This window comes from Sycon ciliatum, chromosome 12, assembly GCF_964019385.1.
Source record: "Sycon ciliatum chromosome 12, ocSycCili1.1, whole genome shotgun sequence".
In the NCBI taxonomy this organism is placed as follows: Eukaryota; Metazoa; Porifera; class Calcarea; order Leucosolenida; family Sycettidae; genus Sycon; species Sycon ciliatum.
This window is the reverse complement of record NC_088654.1, coordinates 7,151,956-7,174,285: the sequence shown is the minus strand read 5'-3', so window position 1 is coordinate 7,174,285 and position 22,330 is coordinate 7,151,956. Positions and strand designations below refer to the sequence as shown.

The 22,330-nt window shown below is 48.2% G+C and overlaps 1 protein-coding gene across 1 annotated transcript in view; it reads left to right on the top strand.

Moving 5' to 3' along the window:
* Positions 1-172: 172 nt before the first annotated feature.
* Positions 173-22,330, top strand: part of LOC135827918 (uncharacterized) — a 78,369-nt gene continuing 56,211 nt past the window's right edge. Inside the window, exons 1-11 of the mRNA XM_065340355.1 lie at positions 173-469; positions 1,132-1,309; positions 2,367-2,548; positions 3,821-4,093; positions 4,972-5,253; positions 11,414-11,905; positions 12,355-12,498; positions 15,474-15,559; positions 16,527-16,823; positions 19,457-19,654; positions 21,523-21,787. Of these exons, the coding sequence (XP_065196427.1) occupies positions 268-469; positions 1,132-1,309; positions 2,367-2,548; positions 3,821-4,093; positions 4,972-5,253; positions 11,414-11,905; positions 12,355-12,498; positions 15,474-15,559; positions 16,527-16,823; positions 19,457-19,654; positions 21,523-21,787 (2,599 nt within the window). The 5' untranslated portion in view covers positions 173-267. The remainder of the gene's footprint in view (positions 470-1,131; positions 1,310-2,366; positions 2,549-3,820; positions 4,094-4,971; positions 5,254-11,413; positions 11,906-12,354; positions 12,499-15,473; positions 15,560-16,526; positions 16,824-19,456; positions 19,655-21,522; positions 21,788-22,330) is intronic.

Here is a 22,330-nt window from a genome sequence, read left to right as displayed (position 1 = left end):
CCGGACTTTTTTCGTATTGAAAATGATTTCCTGTAGATTTTGCAAAGACTCCTGCCAAAAAATAGTCATTATGTACGTCATCAACATGCATCTGCACGTGGATTGCATGAATTTGAATCAAAAATATATTTTACAAGGTTCATCAAGACTCGATCGAGTCGTCTTTACGACTTCAGTTCATTATCTTGGTCGACAGCTAGCTGTTGCTTGTAGTTGAAATGCACTGGCTTCGTTTTGGGAAAGTAATTAGTTTGAGCAGGGGAAGATATGGCTAATCGGGCGAGGCGTGCAACTATCCTATCATCTAGCGAGGAGGACGACGACGAAGTTGCTGCCGGCCATGGGCACACTCCAGATGCGGATGGCAACAAACGCCAAGCCAGACGCCAGGTTCTAGCATCTTCCAGTAGCGATGAGGCGGGTGGGGTTTCCGGGACTGCAAGCAAGCAGAGAATGGCCAAAGCTAATGGTGCGTCTGTATACGTGTATGATGAGTGCATGTGGGTTTTTTGGGTCACCAGTGAACAGTAGAAGGCTTGGTGACGTGATCCTTTGGGTCAGTCAGTAGAAACATGGTACAAGTGATGTCGACGTAGTATAAATTTATACCAAGATGGATTATGGAAAACCAAAAGTAAGAGATATAACAGCAAGAGTACATAACCCGAAGAGTGTGCAACTGTTACTCTGATCTCCGAGCTATGTTTGCCCTACGTGGCACGCTGCCTTCATTACGTAGTGAACTGACGATCCAGCTGCCTGAATTTGAGTTTTCCTACGAATTAGCCTTAGCAATGTCACGTGCAATACGGTAAGTTCAAAGGCAATGCCTGTGCGCGACGCATCACGTCGTACAAAACAATCCGAAGCCTCCGGGGAAAGCGGATTTGAAAGCAGGAAACCACAGCAGTTCGATAATGACGCAATGGCCCGCAGCTCGTGGCTACGTAATGCAGGCAGCACGCCGCGCCAGACGCCATATTCAGAGTTGCATACTCTTGGAGTGATGTACTCTTGACAACACCTACAACAACAGCACTGAAGTATAAACGTGTGAGTTGTGTCAATGAAGCCGAGGGTAAAATAAAACTAACCGCGATCTACGTGTTTGTCTGTCATGTTGTGCTGCAGTTCGTACCATGGCGTCCAGTAGCAGCAGCAGCAGTAGTGCGGACAGCGAGGAACTGCCAACCATCGCGCGCTCCACCATAGTCAGTCCGTCCACGCCCAGCGACGGGCGTATCCGACCGAGCACGGACTTTGAAACGAGGACGACGCCGTCGCGTATCGTGGGCGACTTCACGCGAGTGTAAGCTATGTCCTTTATGCACAGAAGCACTTCTGTACGGTAAAAGTACCCTGCGCATGACATACAGTGGATTATAAAGTGCTACATGTATAAGCCATATCTTTGTGTGCAGAAACACTTCAGAAGTTCTTTGTGCAAGCTCCACTGCAGCCACTTCATAACACAGAAAACTCTACATGATCACCAAAGCAGGTAGTCTCTTTGCTGCAAATTCTATCATCTCAGCCAATTTTTTTAGGCCAGGAGCCACCGTCACGATCCTGATGATGGCTCCTGGCTTAAAATGTGTTTGAGATAATTGAATTTGCAGCAAAGAGACCACCTGCTTTGGTGAAGATGTGGGATTTTCTGTGTTGGAAACACTTCCGTATATGCTTTGGTACCTTGGACATCAATAAAACTGTGAACGGTACCGTTCGGCTGTTTCTTTTTAAAATACATGAAACTCTTGGACATAACATACAATGGGATATAAAGCACTATTTTGATGACCCTACCTGATAAGTTATAACGTCAATTATCTCAACCATCGATTATCCCTACCATCGATTATCCGAAATGCTCCAACTAAGGAATACAACGTTTTTTAGCAATTTTCGACGTGGACAGATGTAGGCAGTTATGGTGATAATTTAGCAGATTACAGAGAACCCTGGAGAAAATGACGAGCACGTGGTGTGCGTGCTCGTTTACATGCTTGTCTGTTTGTGCGTGTGATGATGGTGGTGATGGTGGTGGTGGTGGTGGTGGTGGTGATGGTGGTGGTGGTGGTGGTGGTGGTGATGGTGGTGGTGGTGGTGGTGGTGGTGATGATGGGTGTGTGTTTGTGCGTGTGTTTGTGCGTGTGTTTGTGCGTGTGTTTGTGCGTGTGTTTGTGCGTGTGTTTGTGCGTGTGTTTGTGCGTGTGTTTGTGCGTGTGTTTGTGCGTGTGTTTGTGCGTGTGTTTGTGCGTGTGTTTGTGCGTGTGTTTGTGCGTGTGTTTGTGCGTGTGTTTGTGCGTGTGTTTGTGCGTGCGTGTGCGGGCGTGAATGTGCACGTTTGTTTACGTGTTCAACAGGCACAATCGCTACTGCCGTGAGAAAGGTGAGGAATACCAGGACTCGTACGGCGGATACGACAGCTTTCTTGACGACGGCGACGGCAGCGCGTCGAGTTCCGACTCTTCCTCCACCGGCAGCGGCGACGGGCATGGAACTAGTGATGACGGTGCAGCTTTGGATTTGACAGCACCAGTAGCAAGTGAGTACAATATACTCGAATTTCAGAAATTTTCGGTGCTCACTATTTTCGGTACGAGGGCAAAAGGGCCAGGTTAGGTGAACAGAAAATTTAGGTACAGAGAAGCAGTTTCCTAGTGGACTATGTGTGTTAGTGTTTGTTCGGTGTATTGAAATTTTAGGTATGAAACAGACGCACCGAAAGTACCGAAAATAAAATGTATACAGAAAATTTGTGAAATTTACGGTACTACAGTTATGCTCGGTGAAATCCGAGCTAAAGTGCATATTTGACACCCTCTACTTGCATGGCCCTTGACGCCCTGGAAGTGGTACACATGCGGCTGGTCGTAGTGGTCGTGCACATGCACCAGTGCAGTGATGTAATCGGAACTGGTCCAGGGTGTCAGTTTTGTACTCAGGGTCGGATTTCAGCGAGCTCCACTGTAGTTCCTGTGGCTGTCGTGTACGGACCACACCAGCATTCCATTACGGTACTAACCGATAACTGCCCTCACAATGCATTATTATTATTGTTATGCTTGTTCGCGTTGACATCACCAAGAAAGCTTGGCTAGTCTTCGCATAAGCCAAATGAACAAAAGAAATGAGGAACGAGCGAGGCCAATGAGATGAACACACATACGATGCATATAAGAGCAAATTTCCCCGTTTTGATGTTGTGCTGCCGTGGTGACCGGTCAGCGTGAAACTTGGACTTGCTACCGACCTTTCTGACTGCTGTGTTGGAGAGCTCTACCCCCAGCGTTATTGAGCTCTGTGTGAGCAGTCGAAGTCCGCATAGTGTTTAGGCAGCCAAGGTGGCAGAGGTCGTATCTGTACATGTGGAGAGAGATGTTCAGTCCCGGGACATACCACCCTGTGGCCTAAGGTATTACAACTCCCAATGGAGAGGGCTGCATTGTCTACACGTTGTTGTTTATTTTAGAAGAAAGAGGAAGAGAAACTGATTGCGCATGCGTATATGTCTAGGCTAGTGGGGGAGACTGACGTCATGACAACCAGGTCGCTACAAGTGAGCACAGTTTGAGCATTGGGTGCCACCTGCGCGTGTGTCATAAAGTCCGATTTGGGAATTACAGTGGTCCCTTCATAATCCGGTACTATCTGTGCTATGGAATTATGCTGGATTAGAAAATCTGATTTACTGCTGCAATGTGCATGAAAAGGACATTTTGGTAACTGACAATTTATACTGGTTTACAGAGGAAGCTGGTTTATAAAGCGCTGGATTAAAGCAGGACGACTATTATATTTTCTGCCCTCTGTTCAGACAACACACGCTCCAGCAGGCGTCGCTCCAAGGTGACACCGCGCTCGCAGGCACTGCGGGCGTTGACTGAGCGTCGTCGATCCACCCGCGGCCAGCCGACCAACCAGGCGTCTCGCCATGGCGACGGAGCGGCGACGACGGCACCAGCAGAAACGACGACGCCGGAAGCGGGCTCTCCCATAGCGTCGGCCCGCAGCCTACGGGGCGATGAAGCCGCAGGTTGTCCTGCCGATGGAATCACGTCGCCGGTTTCAAGGAGATCGATGCGCTCAGGTGAGAGTGACACACACACACACACACACACACACAACTAACCACGGGGTGGTGCCTTTGCTGTTTGCGTTACGCAGAGCCCACTGACTTGTCAGTTTGAGCACTCTGGCAAGGTACGTTCGGGCCTGGTTTAAATCTGGCTTTGGAAAATTTATTTTTCATTGCCATCAGATTCGGCCTCGTTTCCTCTGTGCTGCGCTGATGAGTCCACAAAGAATGAAACAGTTCTGTCCGCAGAGTGAGCAACTAACCATACATCGTATTCACTCGATTAGAAGCCAGGGCTTCTAGTTTTACATTGCCCAATTTTGAGGAGGCTTCCATTCAAGAGGGGCGTCTAATCGAGTGAGTACGGTATCTGGGAAATTGTAACAGGATGTGTTTCCCCAAAGCAACCTTGTCCTCACACGCAGCCTCCGGCAAATCAACCCCAGACGAGTTTTCAAAGCAAACATCCTACCTCTTGTCATCTCTTCCGTATGTACCTGCTCACATTGCTCAGCACATCTATAGCTCCATTCTGCCCAGCCTATGTGATAAACTCCCTATTGCCATCGCTACTATTTCAGCAAGCAGCTAAACTTTGATCTCTCTTTATCCGATCCCCGTGCCTGTAATTCTTTTTCTCTTATTGGCCACAGGCCATCGTGAGAGTAAACAGTTTCAATACGCCTGCATTCCATTACTCATTGCAGCGATATCCGAAGTTCAGTGTCATTATGAGGCGTTGGATCATGTCGACGTCCTTGACAATGTCTCGAATGTCACTGGCATCATAATTATAGTTTGTTTGTTTGGCTTCATTTTACTTCACCATGGGCACAGGCAAAATCTGCCTTCTCTCTCTCTCCCTCTCCCCCTCCCTCTCTCGTTTGCAGATCACACGTCGCCAGTGGCAGTACCTGCAACTCGGCGCTCACGAAAGCGTCCCGCACCCTCCTCCTCTTCCTCCTCGTCCAGCGCAAGAGCTTCTCCGGCCTCGGCTTCTTCTTCCTCCTCCTCCTCCGAGTCGTCACCCTCCCCGCAGCGTCGGCGGCGCTCCGTCACAAGCGGTGCTGGTGGGTATGGCAGCTCCAAGCGCTCTCGTCGCCGTGTGGCCGGCAGCAGTTCTGAAGAGGACGACGATGGTGACACGTCACCCGTTGCCATGGATACCACAAGTAAGGATATTTCGCCAAAAAATTCTTTGATGTCATAGCTGAGGTCACGTGATATGTGTGGTGCTGCCCCTGAGAGAGATTTCAGGCACACTCCTCGCATCTCTCTTATCCGGACCTCGAAGTTACGGGCTCCTCGGTCTACAGGGCACACTGTGGGTGGAGCTATTACCACTCTTGTCAGTTTCTGTGGAAATGGTGACGTAACTGACGTCGTACTGTAAGTCTTCAAATTTTCGCCCCATTCAAATTTCCGCCTCCCAGGGCTAAAACCCATTTCGGCCGCATCAAATTTCCGGCCTGTATTGCTGCCGCATGTATACACTGTCACACTGAACCTTGCAAAACAAGTTTTCGGCCTAACATGACCGGACCGAAATAGCCGAGAATAAATATGCGCTGAATATTTGCTGACTTACAGTATGGCAGATCTCTGGCCCTTCTCCATTGAAACGTGTGTGCCTGGTCATGGAGCGCCCGAATAAGCAAGATACGCGGGTTCTTTGGTTTATTCCTGTCCGTCCTCCCTGGGTGTTCTCGAATACAAGTACAGTGTGGCCGGGCGCCGGAGAACTGGGCAGTCAGCCTTGTACTACTCGTAGCCTGGGCCGTTCTTTTGTTTCATGTACTACAGTCTATGCACAGTTGAGTCACTGTGTATACAGTAAAACCTGTGACTAACGACCACCCCTTGGGGCCAGAGAAAGCGGTCTTTAGCCGCAGGTGGTCCTTAGTTAGAGGTTTGCACCGCACAACCATACATGAATGTGAGACCGTCCGTGCCTTGCAAAGTGGTCTGTAGCACCAGGCTGGTCGCTAGTCACGGTGGTCTTTAGTTACAGGTTTTACTGTAGTACCAGGCTGGTCGCTAGTCACGGTGGTCTTTAGTTACAGGTTTTACTGTAGTAGCAGGCTGGTCGCTAGTCACGGTGGTCTTTAGTTACAGGTTTTACTGTAGTACCAGGCTGGTCGCTAGTCACGGTGGTCTTTAGTTACAGGTTTTACTGTAGTACCAGGCTGGTCGCTAGTCACGACGGTCTTTAGTTACAGGTTTTACTGTAGTACCAGGCTGGTCGCTAGTCACAGTGGTCTTTAGTTACAGGTTTTACTGTAGTACCAGGCTGGTCGCTAGTCACGGTGGTCTTTAGTTACAGGTTTTACTGTAGTAGCAGGCTGGTCGCTAGTCACGGTGGTCTTTAGTTACAGGTTTTACTGTAGTACCAGGCTGGTCGCTAGTCACGGTGGTCTTTAGTTACAGGTTTTACTGTAGTACCAGGCTGGTCGCTAGTCACAGTGGTCTTTAGTTACAGGTTTTACTGTAGTACCAGGCTGGTCGCTAGTCACGGTGGTCTTTAGTTACAGGTTTTACTGTAGTACCAGGCTGGTCGCTAGTCACAGTGGTCTTTAGTTACAGGTTTTACTGTAGTACCAGGCTGGTCGCTAGTCACGGTGGTCTTTAGTTACAGGTTTTACTGTAGTACCAGGCTGGTCGCTAGTCACGGTGGTCTTTAGTTACAGGTTTTACTGTAGTACCAGGCTGGTCGCTAGTCACAGTGGTCTTTAGTTACAGGTTTTACTGTAGTACCAGGCTGGTCGCTAGTCACGGTGGTCTTTAGTTACAGGTTTTACTGTAGTACCAGGCTGGTCGCTAGTCACGGTGGTCTTTAGTTACAGGTTTTACTGTAGTACCAGGCTGGTCGCTAGTCACGGTGGTCTTTAGTTACAGGTTTTACTGTAGTACCAGGCTGGTCGCTAGTCACGGTGGTCTTTAGTTACAGGTTTTACTGTAGTAGCAGGCTGGTCGCTAGTCACGGTGGTCTTTAGTTACAGGTTTTACTGTAGTACCAGGCTGGTCGCTAGTCACGGTGGTCTTTAGTTACAGGTTTTACTGTAGTACCAGGCTGGTCGCTAGTCACGGTGGTCTTTAGTTACAGGTTTTACTGTAGTAGCAGGCTGGTCGCTAGTCACGGTGGTCTTTAGTTACAGGTTTTACTGTAGTACCAGGCTGGTCGCTAGTCACGGTGGTCTTTAGTTACAGGTTTTACTGTAGTACCAGGCTGGTCGCTAGTCACGGTGGTCTTTAGTTACAGGTTTTACTGTAGTACCAGGCTGGTCGCTAGTCACAGTGGTCTTTAGTTACAGGTTTTACTGTAGTACCAGGCTAGTCACGGTGGTCTTTAGTTACAGGTTTTACTGTAGTACCAGGCTGGTCGCTAGTCACGGTGGTCTTTAGTTACAGGTTTTACTGTAGTACCAGGCTGGTCGCTAGTCACGGTGGTCTTTAGTTACAGGTTTTACTGTAGTAGCAGGCTGGTCGCTAGTCACGGTGGTCTTTAGTTACAGGTTTTACTGTAGTACCAGGCTGGTCGCTAGTCACGGTGGTCTTTAGTTACAGGTTTTACTGTAGTACCAGGCTGGTCGCTAGTCACGGTGGTCTTTAGTTACAGGTTTTACTGTAGTACCAGGCTGGTCGCTAGTCACGGTGGTCTTTAGTTACAGGTTTTACTGTAGTACCAGGCTGGTCGCTAGTCACGGTGGTCTTTAGTTACAGGTTTTACTGTAGTACCAGGCTGGTCGCTAGTCACGGTGGTCTTTAGTTACAGGTTTTACTGTAGTAGCAGGCTGGTCGCTAGTCACGGTGGTCTTTAGTTACAGGTTTTACTGTAGTACCAGGCTGGTCGCTAGTCACGGTGGTCTTTAGTTACAGGTTTTACTGTAGTACCAGGCTGGTCGCTAGTCACGGTGGTCTTTAGTTACAGGTTTTACTGTAGTAGCAGGCTGGTCGCTAGTCACGGTGGTCTTTAGTTACAGGTTTTACTGTAGTACCAGGCTGGTCGCTAGTCACGGTGGTCTTTAGTTACAGGTTTTACTGTAGTACCAGGCTGGTCGCTAGTCACGGTGGTCTTTAGTTACAGGTTTTACTGTAGTAGCAGGCTGGTCGCTAGTCACGGTGGTCTTTAGTTACAGGTTTTACTGTAGTACCAGGCTGGTCGCTAGTCACGGTGGTCTTTAGTTACAGGTTTTACTGTAGTACCAGGCTGGTCGCTAGTCACAGTGGTCTTTAGTTACAGGTTTTACTGTAGTACCAGGCTGGTCGCTAGTCACGGTGGTCTTTAGTTACAGGTTTTACTGTAGTACCAGGCTGGTCGCTAGTCACGGTGGTCTTTAGTTACAGGTTTTACTGTAGTACCAGGCTGGTCGCTAGTCACGGTGGTCTTTAGTTACAGGTTTTACTGTAGTACCAGGCTGGTCGCTAGTCACGGTGGTCTTTAGTTACAGGTTTTACTGTAGTAGCAGGCTGGTCGCTAGTCACGGTGGTCTTTAGTTACAGGTTTTACTGTAGTACCAGGCTGGTCGCTAGTCACGGTGGTCTTTAGTTACAGGTTTTACTGTAGTACCAGGCTGGTCGCTAGTCACGGTGGTCTTTAGTTACAGGTTTTACTGTAGTAGCAGGCTGGTCGCTAGTCACGGTGGTCTTTAGTTACAGGTTTTACTGTAGTACCAGGCTGGTCGCTAGTCACGGTGGTCTTTAGTTACAGGTTTTACTGTAGTACCAGGCTGGTCGCTAGTCACGGTGGTCTTTAGTTACAGGTTTTACTGTAGTACCAGGCTGGTCGCTAGTCACGGTGGTCTTTAGTTACAGGTTTTACTGTAGTAGCAGGCTGGTCGCTAGTCACGGTGGTCTTTAGTTACAGGTTTTACTGTAGTACCAGGCTGGTCGCTAGTCACGGTGGTCTTTAGTTACAGGTTTTACTGTAGTACCAGGCTGGTCGCTAGTCACGGTGGTCTTTAGTTACAGGTTTTACTGTAGTACCAGGCTGGTCGCTAGTCACGGTGGTCTTTAGTTACAGGTTTTACTGTAGTACCAGGCTGGTCGCTAGTCACGGTGGTCTTTAGTTGCAGGTTTTACTGTAGTACCAGGCTGGTCGCTAGTCACGGTGGTCTTTAGTTACAGGTTTTACTGTAGTAGCAGGCTGGTCGCTAGTCACGGTGGTCTTTAGTTACAGGTTTTACTGTAGTACCAGGCTGGTCGCTAGTCACGGTGGTCTTTAGTTACAGGTTTTACTGTAGTACCAGGCTGGTCGCTAGTCACGGTGGTCTTTAGTTACAGGTTTTACTGTAGTACCAGGCTGGTCGCTAGTCACGGTGGTCTTTAGTTACAGGTTTTACTGTAGTACCAGGCTGGTCGCTAGTCACGGTGGTCTTTAGTTACAGGTTTTACTGTAGTACCAGGCTGGTCGCTAGTCACGGTGGTCTTTAGTTGCAGGTTTTACTGTAGTACCAGGCTGGTCGCTAGTCACGGTGGTCTTTAGTTACAGGTTTTACTGTAGTACCAGGCTGGTCGCTAGTCACGGTGGTCTTTAGTTACAGGTTTTACTGTAGTAGCAGGCTGGTCGCTAGTCACGGTGGTCTTTAGTTACAGGTTTTACTGTAGTACCAGGCTGGTCGCTAGTCACGGTGGTCTTTAGTTACAGGTTTTACTGTAGTACCAGGCTGGTCGCTAGTCACGGTGGTCTTTAGTTACAGGTTTTACTGTAGTACCAGGCTGGTCGCTAGTCACGGTGGTCTTTAGTTACAGGTTTTACTGTAGTAGCAGGCTGGTCGCTAGTCACGGTGGTCTTTAGTTACAGGTTTTACTGTAGTACCAGGCTGGTCGCTAGTCACGGTGGTCTTTAGTTACAGGTTTTACTGTAGTACCAGGCTGGTCGCTAGTCACGGTGGTCTTTAGTTACAGGTTTTACTGTAGTACCAGGCTGGTCGCTAGTCACGGTGGTCTTTAGTTACAGGTTTTACTGTAGTACCAGGCTGGTCGCTAGTCACGGTGGTCTTTAGTTACAGGTTTTACTGTAGTACCAGGCTGGTCGCTAGTCACGGTGGTCTTTAGTTGCAGGTTTTACTGTAGTACCAGGCTGGTCGCTAGTCACGGTGGTCTTTAGTTACAGGTTTTACTGTAGTAGCAGGCTGGTCGCTAGTCACGGTGGTCTTTAGTTACAGGTTTTACTGTAGTACCAGGCTGGTCGCTAGTCACGGTGGTCTTTAGTTACAGGTTTTACTGTAGTACCAGGCAGGTCGCTAGTCACGGTGGTCTTTAGTTACAGGTTTTACTGTAGTACCAGGCTGGTCGCTAGTCACGGTGGTCTTTAGTTACAGGTTTTACTGTAGTACCAGGCTGGTCGCTAGTCACGGTGGTCTTTAGTTACAGGTTTTACGGTAGTACCAGGCTGGTCGCTAGTCACGGTGGTCTTTAGTTGCAGGTTTTACTGTAGTACCAGGCTGGTCGCTAGTCACGGTGGTCTTTAGTTACAGGTTTTACTGTAGTAGCAGGCTGGTCGCTAGTCACGGTGGTCTTTAGTTACAGGTTTTACTGTAGTACCAGGCTGGTCGCTAGTCACGGTGGTCTTTAGTTACAGGTTTTACTGTAGTACCAGGCTGGTCGCTAGTCACGGTGGTCTTTAGTTACAGGTTTTTACTGTAGTACCAGGCTGGTCGCTAGTCACGGTGGTCTTTAGTTACAGGTTTTACTCTACATTGGTATTCTGTGCTCGGTGAAATCCCAGCCTATTCATTATTCGGCGCTCGGTTCTTTGGTGCTTGACAAAACTGTATTCGTACAATCGAAAAGCCAGAATTGGCTGTAGCTGTGGTAGCACTTGACTAGTTTCTCTTACCGTAGCCTCTTGTATTAAAGCCTGTCTCATATAGAAGCCCGTCTTGAATAGAAGCCTGATTTTCAAGATACACTGTCGGCACAAAAGCCTGGTTTTAGTGTTGACATACATAGAAATACCTGTCTTGTGTAGAAGCCTGTCTCATATAGAAGCCTGCAAAATGTCCCCTAAAAGTCATATAAGCCGCGGCCTTTATACACGACTTTACGATAGTTTCTCTCTGCAGATTGTCGCCTTGATCCTTGAGAGTCATGGCATTCCTGTTCCTACCGATGCGGAAAACTCAATCTAGCCCAGTCTCTGCGCAAACAAATTCACGGTTTGCGTGAGACTGGGCTAAAGGCTGAGTGTCCCGCTTCCTCAGGAACGCCACCACCCTCTAGGATCAAGGCGCAGATGCAGCGCCTAAGAGGTGGGAGGTGAGTAGATCCGACCCAACACAAAGTGGTCAAAGACCGATAATACGCAAACTGTGATTTCATTTTTTTCTGCAGATCGTCGCGTATCGGCACGTTCTCAAAAGCTACTTGAGGCCAAGCGCAGTCGCCAGCACGACCGCTTTGCACCGCTGCTGTCCAGTAAGCGTCGCCACGACAACTCCACCATCGCCGCTAGCAACGCCACAGGTGGCACTGAGGCCTCTTCCGGCCTTGCCGCTGCGGGCCAGCCGTCGTCCACCACACAGTCACGGAATGATGCCTCCTCCACCAGCGCCGCCGCCGCACGGCCGAGACGTGTGCGGCTGGATGTCGGCGACAGCGGTGACAGTTCTGCTGGGAATGGTGGCAACGCTGACGATGATGACGATGACTTTGTTGCCTCCACTCAACACACCTCCACCCGGCGTGCCAGGAGGACCACGGCACCACGCGAGCGGAATGATAGCGTTGACATCATCGCTAGTGATGATGATGATGAAGAGGAGGCGGATGCACGTGCCACGTACACTGCAGTGTTCGGGGAATTCCCCTCTCAACCAGGGCAAGGTCAGTAGCTACTTTTCTACTGCACATACACTGCAGTTTTCAGGGAATACACAGTGCATTTTATACTACTGTAAAAGCAGACATTTTCGGTGGAGTTTTTACCGAAAATAAACGGACCGAAAATGTCGGTATAGTACTAGTACACTTAGCTGGAAAACGGGTTTACCGAATATTTCCCTCAACCGAACCGCCGATTTTGGAAAATACAGAAAATGTTACACCACCGAAAATTTCTGCTTTTACAGTATACTGCACTGTTCTGAGGAATACACAGTGCATTTTCTAATAGAGTCCTGGATACTAGCCCTTCTAAAGCGAAATTTGTCTTATCAGTGTTTTACGAAATTTAACTGTACAGCCGTTGCGTCTCATTGCCCCTGTGCTCTACACGCCGTGTGGCGTTCATCGTTTGCGTACTGCTGTAATCCTGTTGTGTTGACTCTGCGTAGATCGTCCGCCGGCCAATCAAGTCTGGAACACCTCCTTGAACTCGGGATCGCAGAAACGTGCCATGGCGTGGCAGCCGAAGGACCGCACCAAGATCGAGGTCACCTCGTCCTCAAGTGACAACAATACCGGTGGCAAGAATGCAGGTAGGCAGCAGTGATCCTGATAAACAAGCAGGTAACTGCTTATTTATTATTTGGGTTTGTGAATAATAGTAAAATTTTTTTTTAAAAAGATTGATAACCGCAATCAATAAAACTAGCTGAACCGACATTTGTGTACTTTATTCATGCAATGTAAAAACGGTGGAGACGATGTGCAATAAAACGATGAAAATATGAAGAAATGGTGTAGGGAAAAATATGGATTCAAACAAGTTTTCGTACAACACTCATCAGGAATCGTCGTTGTACTAAAGGACACTGAAACAAAAATTGAACTATTATAGAAAATCTAAGTTGAGAAATAACACTAAGAGCAACAACAGTGAAATTTACAAGTGTGAATTTTAACAATCAAAGCGAGAAATGAACAAAGGAGAAAGGAAGGAAAGACAACGTGTTTGAATCCATATTTTTCCCTACACCATTTCTTCATATTTTCATCGTTTTATTGCACATCGTCTCCACCGTTTTTACATTGCATGAATAAAGTACACAAATGTCGGTTCAGCTAGTTTTATTGATTGCGGTTATCAAATTATTGTCTCCTCGCCGTGTGTTTAAAACAAATTGTTTATTTATTTATTCTATATAGGCATGTGCACTTTCATTAAAAAAATAAAAAAAATAAAAAAATCTTTGATCCTGATAAACAAGCAGGCAGCTCAACTTCTCGAAGAGTGGTCTATGCCCTGAGGCAGAGCCGCTTCGAACAGCAAAGAGAGGAAGTTGCTCTGAGTTTCACGCAGTTGCCCGTGCATGGCCTGCACTGTTCGTTTGCTGTTCTATGGCTGAGTTAGGTTCCATCTTGGTTGTGATCACCATTCCCTCTCCTGTATCTCTCTCTCTCTCTCTCTCTCTCTCTCTCTCTCTCTCTCTCCTCTCTCTCTCTCTCTCTCTCTCTCTCTCTCTCTCTCTCTCTCTCTCTCTCTCTCTCCTCTCTCTCTCTCTCTCTCTCTCTCTCTTCTCTCTGTCTCTCTGTCTCTCTCTCTGTCTCTCTCTGTCTCTCTCTGTCTCTCTCTCTCTCTCTCTTCTCTCTCTCTCTCTCTCTCTCTCTCTCTCTCTCTCTCTCTCTCCCTCTCTCTCTCTCTCGCGCGCATGAGGGCGCTGTACACTCTGCGTCGGAGTAAGGATGCGAAGCTGACAAAGCGATATGCGGCGACAATAGAGCTGGAGTGTGCAGAGGCATCAGTAGGTTCAGGGACTCTCCGTCCACCGTCATCTTCAAGTCATCGTGCAGGGTTGGGTGCTCGTGCTCCGAAGCAGCATTCCAAACCCCCAGGAAGGACTCCTTCAAACATTTGAGGAGATCAACGCGCAGGAGCAGATTTTGAGGCTGAAGACTCTTCAGGTGCAAGGCAAGTGGTTGGAGTGGACATCGGTGATGTGGCAGGACCTCTCGTGGAAATCCCTTTTGTACGGTGGTACTGGTAAGGATTTGAAATTTCTTCTCGCATCAACCCTCGACGTGCTACCTTCTCCGACGAACCTACGCCGTTGGGGAAACACCGTAGTGGATCCGTACTGTAGTTTGTGCCGTGCCTGGGCCTGTACTACGCGCCACGTGCTTGGCGCTTGTCGCGTAGCGCTGGACCAGGGACGTTACACCTGGAGGCACGACAACGTACTCGGGGTCATCGTCAGGAACATGCGTGAGGAGATTCGAATCCGCACTGCTGCAAACACCGTACAAACCGAAAATTCAAATGAACTTGACTTCATCTCGTTTTGCAAGGCGGGAGAGAAGCCAGTTCGCGTTCAGCCCAGACGGAAGTTGGTTACGACTGATCTCCTGTCAGCGGCCTCAGACTGGAAACTTCTTGTCGACTCAGTTAGTGCAAAGATTTCTTTCCCTAGCTGTGTTGCACTTACCACCCTAAGACCAGATATAGTTCTGTACTCTACGAGTCGTAGGATTGTATTCTGGATGGAGTTGACAGTTTGTGCTGAAGACAGATTCAGTGTCAGTAACTCGCGGAAGGACAGGCGGTATGCGGATCTGGCCGATCAATGCCGAGCAAACGGGTGGCAGGTCGTTTCTTTTTCGGTTGAGGTAGGTGTGCGTGGTTTCATCCCGGACTCTCTTCGGAGGGCTCTGAAAGCGCTTGGGTTTTCTAATCGAAGAATAAAATTTATTTGTAATTTTGTGCAGTAAGACGTCTCTGCGAAGCAGCTACATCATCTGGTTGCGACGTCAACAAAAACACTGGTCGGAAGATCCACTTTTCTGAGGTACTGTATGTGGGGCTCCGTTTATTGAGGTGCGTTGAAATTTATTCTCTTTATCTTATTATTTCTTTTCTATAATTTCCCCATATGAGTTCCTATCAGTTGCTGTGAACACCTTGAGTGGAGAGCGCTTGCTCGAGCGTTGAACCGGGTTCTTAATCCACCATACCCAGTCGCAAGGCTGGGCGGGGTTGTGAGCAGGCTTTCATTTAATCTTTTCTTATTATTTCTTATTATTTCTGCTTTTGATCTCATTACAAAAATTCTGCGCTTTTTCTCCATCTGCGCATAAAATCTAGACTGACAACCTGCTTGTTAAATCATGCACCTGCTTTCAGGCGTAAAAACCCTGTTGTAGAGGTCTCAGTCCTCATTTGTTAGACTTACCTGTCTTTATAAATGTAACTTACTCTCCTCTCTCTCTCTCTCTCTCTCTCTCTCTCTCTCTCTCTCTCTCTCTCTCTCTCTCTCTCTCTCTCTCTCTCTCTCTCTCTCTCTCTCTCTCTCTCTCTCTCTCTCTCCCTCGCTCGCTCTCTCTCTCTCTCTCTCTCTCTCTCTCTCTCTCTCTCTCTCTCTCTCTCTCTCTCTCTCTCTCTCTCTCTCTCTCTCTCTCTCTCTCTCTCTCTCTCTCTCGCTCTCTCTCTCTCTCTCTCTCTCTCTCTCTCTCTCTCTCTCTCTCTCTCTCTCTCTCTCTCTCTCTCTCTCTCTCTCCCGTCATTATATTTCTGCAGGGTTGGAGATCTCTGGTGATGATGAGTACAACTCCGACAAAGACTTTATCGTGTCCGATGATGAAGACGAAATCGAGGATCCCGAGGTGAGCGCTTACGAACAGACCCTGTATGGATAAGCCTGCACCATATTATGCACTACCGGTATGCGCCCCACAATGCCTAGTGTAGTAACTGCCTTTTCTCCACCTGCTCCCAGTCCCGTGCCATCTCCACACTTATACAAAGGGACGACGATAACTACACTTAGAAGACTGTTTATTGACACGACGACGAAACACAACTAGACATGACGAACTCAAGACGAAGACATGATGAACTCAAGACGAAGACTGCTTTTCATACCACAGCAACACGCGCATGCACCAACATAATGTACACACGACGTACACAAAATAACGTACTACAACACCTAGGCTTGTTTGTTTATCGAAAGAAGCAAGTTGACTCGGTTCTGTCACCTAACCCAGGAGGGTGTGTAGTCGAAGGCGAAGGGTGTTTCAGAGTACATACATGCTATTATTTGTACGGTAAATCTTCAGTATAACGTTTTCCCAAGGGGTAAAATATACTAAAAATCTGTGCTTTATAACCGAGGTACTATACACCTGAGATCAACTGAATGGAAGAAGGATGTCCAGTGTCCTCGGAAACCCAATGCAATGAGAAAAAAGTATGTTCATATGTCCAGGGTACTTTGCAGTGGGATGTTTTGATCAGAAATTTATGCTGAAGTTTGTTGTATCCAATGTACGTTATACTGAAGGTTTGTTATATCCAGTGTACGTTATACTGAAGGTTTGTTACATCCAGTGTACATTATCCTGAAGGTTTGTTATATCCATTGTACGTTATACTGAAGGTTTGTTATATCCAGTGTACGTTATACTGAAGGTTTGTTATATCCAGTGTACATTATCCTGAAGGTTTGTTATATCCAGTGTACGTTATACTGAAGGTTTGTTATATCCAGTGTACGTTATACTGAAGGTTTGTTATATCCAGAGTACTATACTGGCGTGTACCCCGGTGTGCTTCTCTAATCGTGTACAGGACAACCCGCCGCCCGTCGACCTCGTCATGGACCGTGCGTTCCTAGCCAGCTTACGCACCGACGCTCCTGCTCGCTCTGCCCGCAAACGCGCGGGCGCGGCAAAGCAGGTGTCTGGGTCGGTGCGCAGGACCAAAGCCAAGCCACCACCTCGCTCTCGCCACCGCGCACGCACTCGCCAGCTCAACCTTCGCGAGGCGGTGGGCGACGACACGAGTGCTATACGCGAGGACTGGAGTGACGATGATGAGCAAGCGGCGGTGAGAGAAGAGCCGGTTCCGACGGTGCAAGTTTCAGAGGTGAGAAATGTAGCATCACTTGCTCCTCTATAAGAAAACGACTTGCCTTGTACGAAAACTATTTACTTTGTAAGAAAACGACTTGCTTTGTAAGAACACGATTTGCCTTGTAAGAAAACGACTTGTCCTGTCAGAAAACGATTTGCTTCGTAAGAAAATGACTTGCCTTGTGAGAAAACTATTCGCCTCGTAAGAAAACGATTTGCCTGCTGCTGATTTCACTGAGCAAGATGGCGGAAATTTCGTCACGTGCATGAAACATGACAATCACCATGGTACGCAGGAATGGACTCGGATGGAGAACCAAGGTTTAATTTATACAAAAGAGAAAGGACCAAGGAACTACAAGTTACGCTATACTGTCAGAGAAGGGCGCTATACTGGCCACTAACACCAACAGTGGTGCTGTTAGTGGACATTATAGCGTAACTTGTAGTTCCTTGGTCATTTCTCTTTTGTATAAATCACCGTGATACAGTCAACTTCGCTAATAATGACTGCGGATATAACGACAATCCGCGAATAACGACAGAACTTCCATGCCCAGAGCAAAGTCCCATCCAACTGTAATACATATAATGAGACTTTGGGTATAAGGACACTTCGCGAATAAGGACACTATTTTTGATGCCCTGCAGAGTGTCATTATATTATAGCAAAGTTGACTGTAGTTTACGGCAGCGACGTCACGACGCTGGCACAGTGAGTTGTAGAAAATGAGAAAAAAATAAACATGTGACCTGTGATCTGTGACAGTTAAGGCCGATTCATACTTCATATCGCGTACGGGAAAGTCAGCGCGTGACCGTCGCGCGATGGCTTTCCCGTACGCGAAATAGTTGAGCTCAGATCAACTTTTTCGGGACGCAACGCGTTTCCCGTACGCGAAATGAAGTATGAAGCGGCCTTTATGGTGTGGTGATTGGTGGAAAATCTGTACAGTGCCGAATGCTGCTGCTTACCCCATCATCTAACCTGTGACCTACCAAAACACAAAAGTACCAACAGTGTATGCTACCCTGACAGACTGTAGTACGCACAATCGGAGGAAGACCAAAGTAATGTTTATTGCTGCTGGATACGATCGGAAGAAGGAAGCTCGGTCACTCTTCTCGATCTTCATTGCATGCGGAGCTGCTAGAATCGTAGTGCTTTCTCTTTCGACTCCCGGGGAAGAGAGGAACCTGGCGCGGGAGTGTAGACGACAAGTGTTGCTTCACTGTCGTGCGAAGGCGCTGCTGTTCATTCACGATACCCTCGTGACGATGCTGGAGCGAATTGAATTCGCGGTGGATGCTCTCGCCGCCCTGCTCCGCGAGGAGTCCCATACCATTGCCGAACTCTTTCACAGCGCCTGGCAAATGTGCCTCCAGAAGATGCAGGTTGGGCGTGATGTTGCCCAGCTGCCTGACCGCCACCTCACGTCTTGCTGTTTCCATGAACGTTGACACATCCGGCTGGAACTCGGTCACGTCATCAGGCGACATCCGCAAGCTCGACGAATATCTTCTCCTGCATGCAGCGATTGCTGAAACAGGGCCGTGTACCGCTCTTGGATCACTTGGGCTGCCGTGATGAGCTCCTGTGTCGACTTTCTAGATGGCTCAGCGATGACTGAGGAAGGTGCCGATGTTAGATCTTGTAGCACAGCTGGCTGGAGGGCATGATGCCCATGGTTGCCTATGAAGGCTCGACTGTGATAGCGCTGTCGGCAGGTGTGGTGCCGTTGAAGAATGCTCTCCAAGGAGGACTCGCGTAGGGCGGACATTTTTCTTTCCGCATTTATTCATCTCGTCTTTCGACTTCAGAATGTCGACCTCCAGCATTGCTGTAGCTTGCGCTTGCTGTGCGCACTGCACTTGGATGCGCACTGCACCTGCGGCGGCCGCTTGCAGCTGTGCTTGTGATAGCGTGTGGCTGTGCAGTGCGAGCCAGTCCAGCTGGTTCTTGAGTCCAGTGGCTGCGTTCTGCGCAGTACGCAGCTCGGCTTCCTTGCCACGATGCCGCTGTGAGCAGCAACTACTGCGCAGAATTTGACTTATAATCGGGGAAATACGGCACGGTACTCGGGTGCGTAGCTCGTGTATAGTCAGCGTAGTCCGTTTAACACACCTGCAAATAACTGTCATACATTTACTACTTGAAGTACATAGTGAAAATAGGCAAAATGGCGGCTATGAGGTTGCCGATGGTACATGGTCCCCACACCACAGATGTGTGAGGTACACCCCTGAGCATTGGACCCTGATAATCCACACTGCACCGTCCGACATTCGTAGTCGCCATACAGAAACACCCTGACTGTCTTGCCCTGCCAAGATGTTGCCTGCCCCTGGAAAGAAAAAGTCTTGCCAGTAGGATTTGGTAAGTGACTTGGCAAGTGACTTGGTAACTGACTCGTGAACACTATCACACAAATGGGACGATGGGAAAGGGCGAACTGGACTTGAAAATAGAAAATCACCATCTCCAATAATGGCACGTCTTCCATCAAATTAGTCGGACGGGTTTAAACGGATGGCAGTCGAGTTCTTGTAAAAGTAATGGGTATAATTATTGGTTGTGTGTGCGCACTGTGTGCTCGTGTGTGTGTGTGCGTGCGTGTGTGCGTACGTGTGTGTGTTTTGTTCCAGTTCTATACTGCCATGTCGAGGACTAGCCTGGAGGGGATGCAGTCACTTTGCAGAAGGATGCTGCGTATCACTGAGCGCACACCAGTGCAGAGAGTAGGACAGCGTCTGGGCCGCTTGCGTCACGTCGGTCTATCACCACTGCACGCTGCAGTGCGGGCCCAGAGGCCCGACATCGTCGCATGGCTCTTAGACCTGTGTGTACGTAGCGGACGTTGCTGCTTGGTATAACACATTGCGTTGTTTGTTTGTTTGTATTCTTTTTTTTAGAGTGGGAAGTCCAAAACAGGCCCTAGCCTAATAACAATGGTCCCACTAGTGAGGGAATACTGTATATCGGTGCATAAGTTTGATGTAAATAATCGACGTGGAGACAACAGTTTTATAATAGGTATAAAGAGAACAAATTCTGCTGTCATCGCCACACTACAACAAAGTCATGAAGGTTTACCAAAATCGATTTTCTTGTCACAATCATCAGTGGAAAGCCGTGACTGAAGAATAACCATGCTAATGAGTGATATGCAGCGGGTGCACAAAGCCCGTGCATATCACTCATTAGCATGGTTATTCTTCAGTCACGGCTTTCCACTGATGATTGTGACAAGAAAATCGATTTTGGTAAACCTTCATGACTTTGTTGTAGTGTGGCGATGACAGCAGAATAGACCCTTTGCACAATAACGGTCACGTGATCCGAGACGGGGCATCCTCTTCGATTTTTGTGCAGAGTATCCGTTGTTGAGCATGGTGAAACACTGTATTTTTCCATTTTGGAGATGGAGGAGAGAGTGTCGAGTGGTTTGCCATCGATGGCTGTGGCACCCGTGGACGAACTGTCAAATGAAGAATGGCCTGTGAAGGAACTGAACAGTTTTCTGCTGAATGAGGGTGCGTATCTGTCTGGAAAAAGAAGGAGTTGTTGGAGCGGTAAGTTTTCCGCAGTCAGTGGATATTTCGGATTACTGTTGATTGAAATTTATTTTTATTTTCTCTACCTTCTCTTCTCTGTCGATGTAGAGAACACTTCTCTATGCAGAACCCTGATGCTCCTAGAACTAAGAAGGGCACCACTTCCTCGAGTGTACAGTCGTCGTGCCCAACATTTCATGCGTCCCAGTGGATGACTCGATGAGTGATGAACCTCTGTTTCCCAGAGTGAGTGCCACACCAGGCTTGCTCATCTCCAACGCAGGGGCAAGTCGCCGACGACAGTGAAGAGGGCTAGGGAGCTGATGGAGTAGTACTAGTGAAGAAGCCCGTGGATAGTGTCCATGAGTTTTACTTTGGTGGCTATGTGCATAACGTGAAAGTCTGTCATATCGTGCACACAGCCACAGCTCGAACTCAGATGGCCTTCTCTGCACGCCTGAGCGATGAGGCTGCGTCTCTCTGCACTTCAACATCAGCAGCTCGAGCAGCGCCAGCAAGCAGTCGATCTTCCTCGAATAGCGAAGACAGGGATGGGTCATGCCTTTCTCTCAAGCTCCAGAGTCTCTTGGCAGGACGTTCCGCGTCTTCGCAAAACGATGAAAGTGACTGTCTTCATCGACAAAGTGTTCCGAGCAAAACCGTGACTGTGAACGATGTCGCAGCAAACTGCTGCCCTTCTCGCCAGATAGCCAGGATTCAAGAGAGTAGAATGCTAGCATCACTAGGGAACGCCTGGAAAAACAAGTGGGTTTCTTAGACAAGGGATGACGGTTGCTCCAAACAAGAACCCAACAGCAGTCCTTGGAAAGCATTTCGGAACTTCTTCCTTCAGAACTAAAAAAACTTCAAATGAAAAAAGGCTGGGGAGTACATACATGAACATCGCGTCGGGACCGTGAAAACCTAGCCTGTCACAGGAAACTTGATCACGTCCTGCAGCAAACCATGCATGCTGGTTGCATGCCAAGTGTGCAGCGCGCGCACAGCATGCCCCGTCTCGACCCCTCTCGCTTATTGCGCAAAGGGTCTATTTGTTCTCTTTATAGCTATTATATTTAAAGTTTGATGCTGTGAATTTTGCTGCAGGCTCCAGATTGTTTTCTTTTTTTCTTTTCCTTTTTCTTCATTTGTCACAGCTGGACCCTCTAACCCTGTCTAGCGTGGAGAAAGCACCGGCGATTCTCTTCAGCCGTGATGTGCAGTGTTTGCGCTTGCTGTGCAAGTGCTGCACTGTGGATGAGCGGCCATTGCTGACTGACGCGCAGTCTGCAAAGTTGCTGAAGCGGGTGCTGGAATGGCCGCACGCGATCCGGGCGCATTGTCAGCAGGATGGTGTCGTTTCCAAGGGTGCTGATGCTGATGCTGACGATGGTAGTGGTGCAGGTTGCGGAGAAAGGACAGGTACTGTTTCTGGCTAGCCCGTTTAAATTCTGCTTTCATGCTCTGCTGGAATGTGTGCATGCGTGGTGTGACATGTGTCGGAGTACGGGTGTACTGTTGCGTAGTGATGTGCATGATGATGTCATGTATGATGATGTCGTGTGTGATGATGATGTCATGTGTGACCATGTTGTGTGTGATGATGTCATTCGTGATCATGCTGTGTATGATGATGTCGTGCGTGGTGCAGTACAGGGTTCATGGTTGTTACCAGGGAGTTGTAAAATATCGAGAGATTTTATGGAGTAATTCACATCGAAAAGTTGACCTTGCTTATACCACGTTGGTCAAATGAACGGCGATATACAGGGTGGATATCTGCATTTCGTGACAAGAAATATGGGTGCGGCTTGTACTCCGGAAAGTACGGTACACCGAAAATACCTTGTTTTCAGTATTCTTTTCGGCTGATCTAAGAAGAGCTGGAGCAATGCCGGGTGGATTGTGGGTTTTAGCTAGGTGCCTTGCGCTCTCTCATACCTTTCTCCCTTCTGTTTCTGCTTA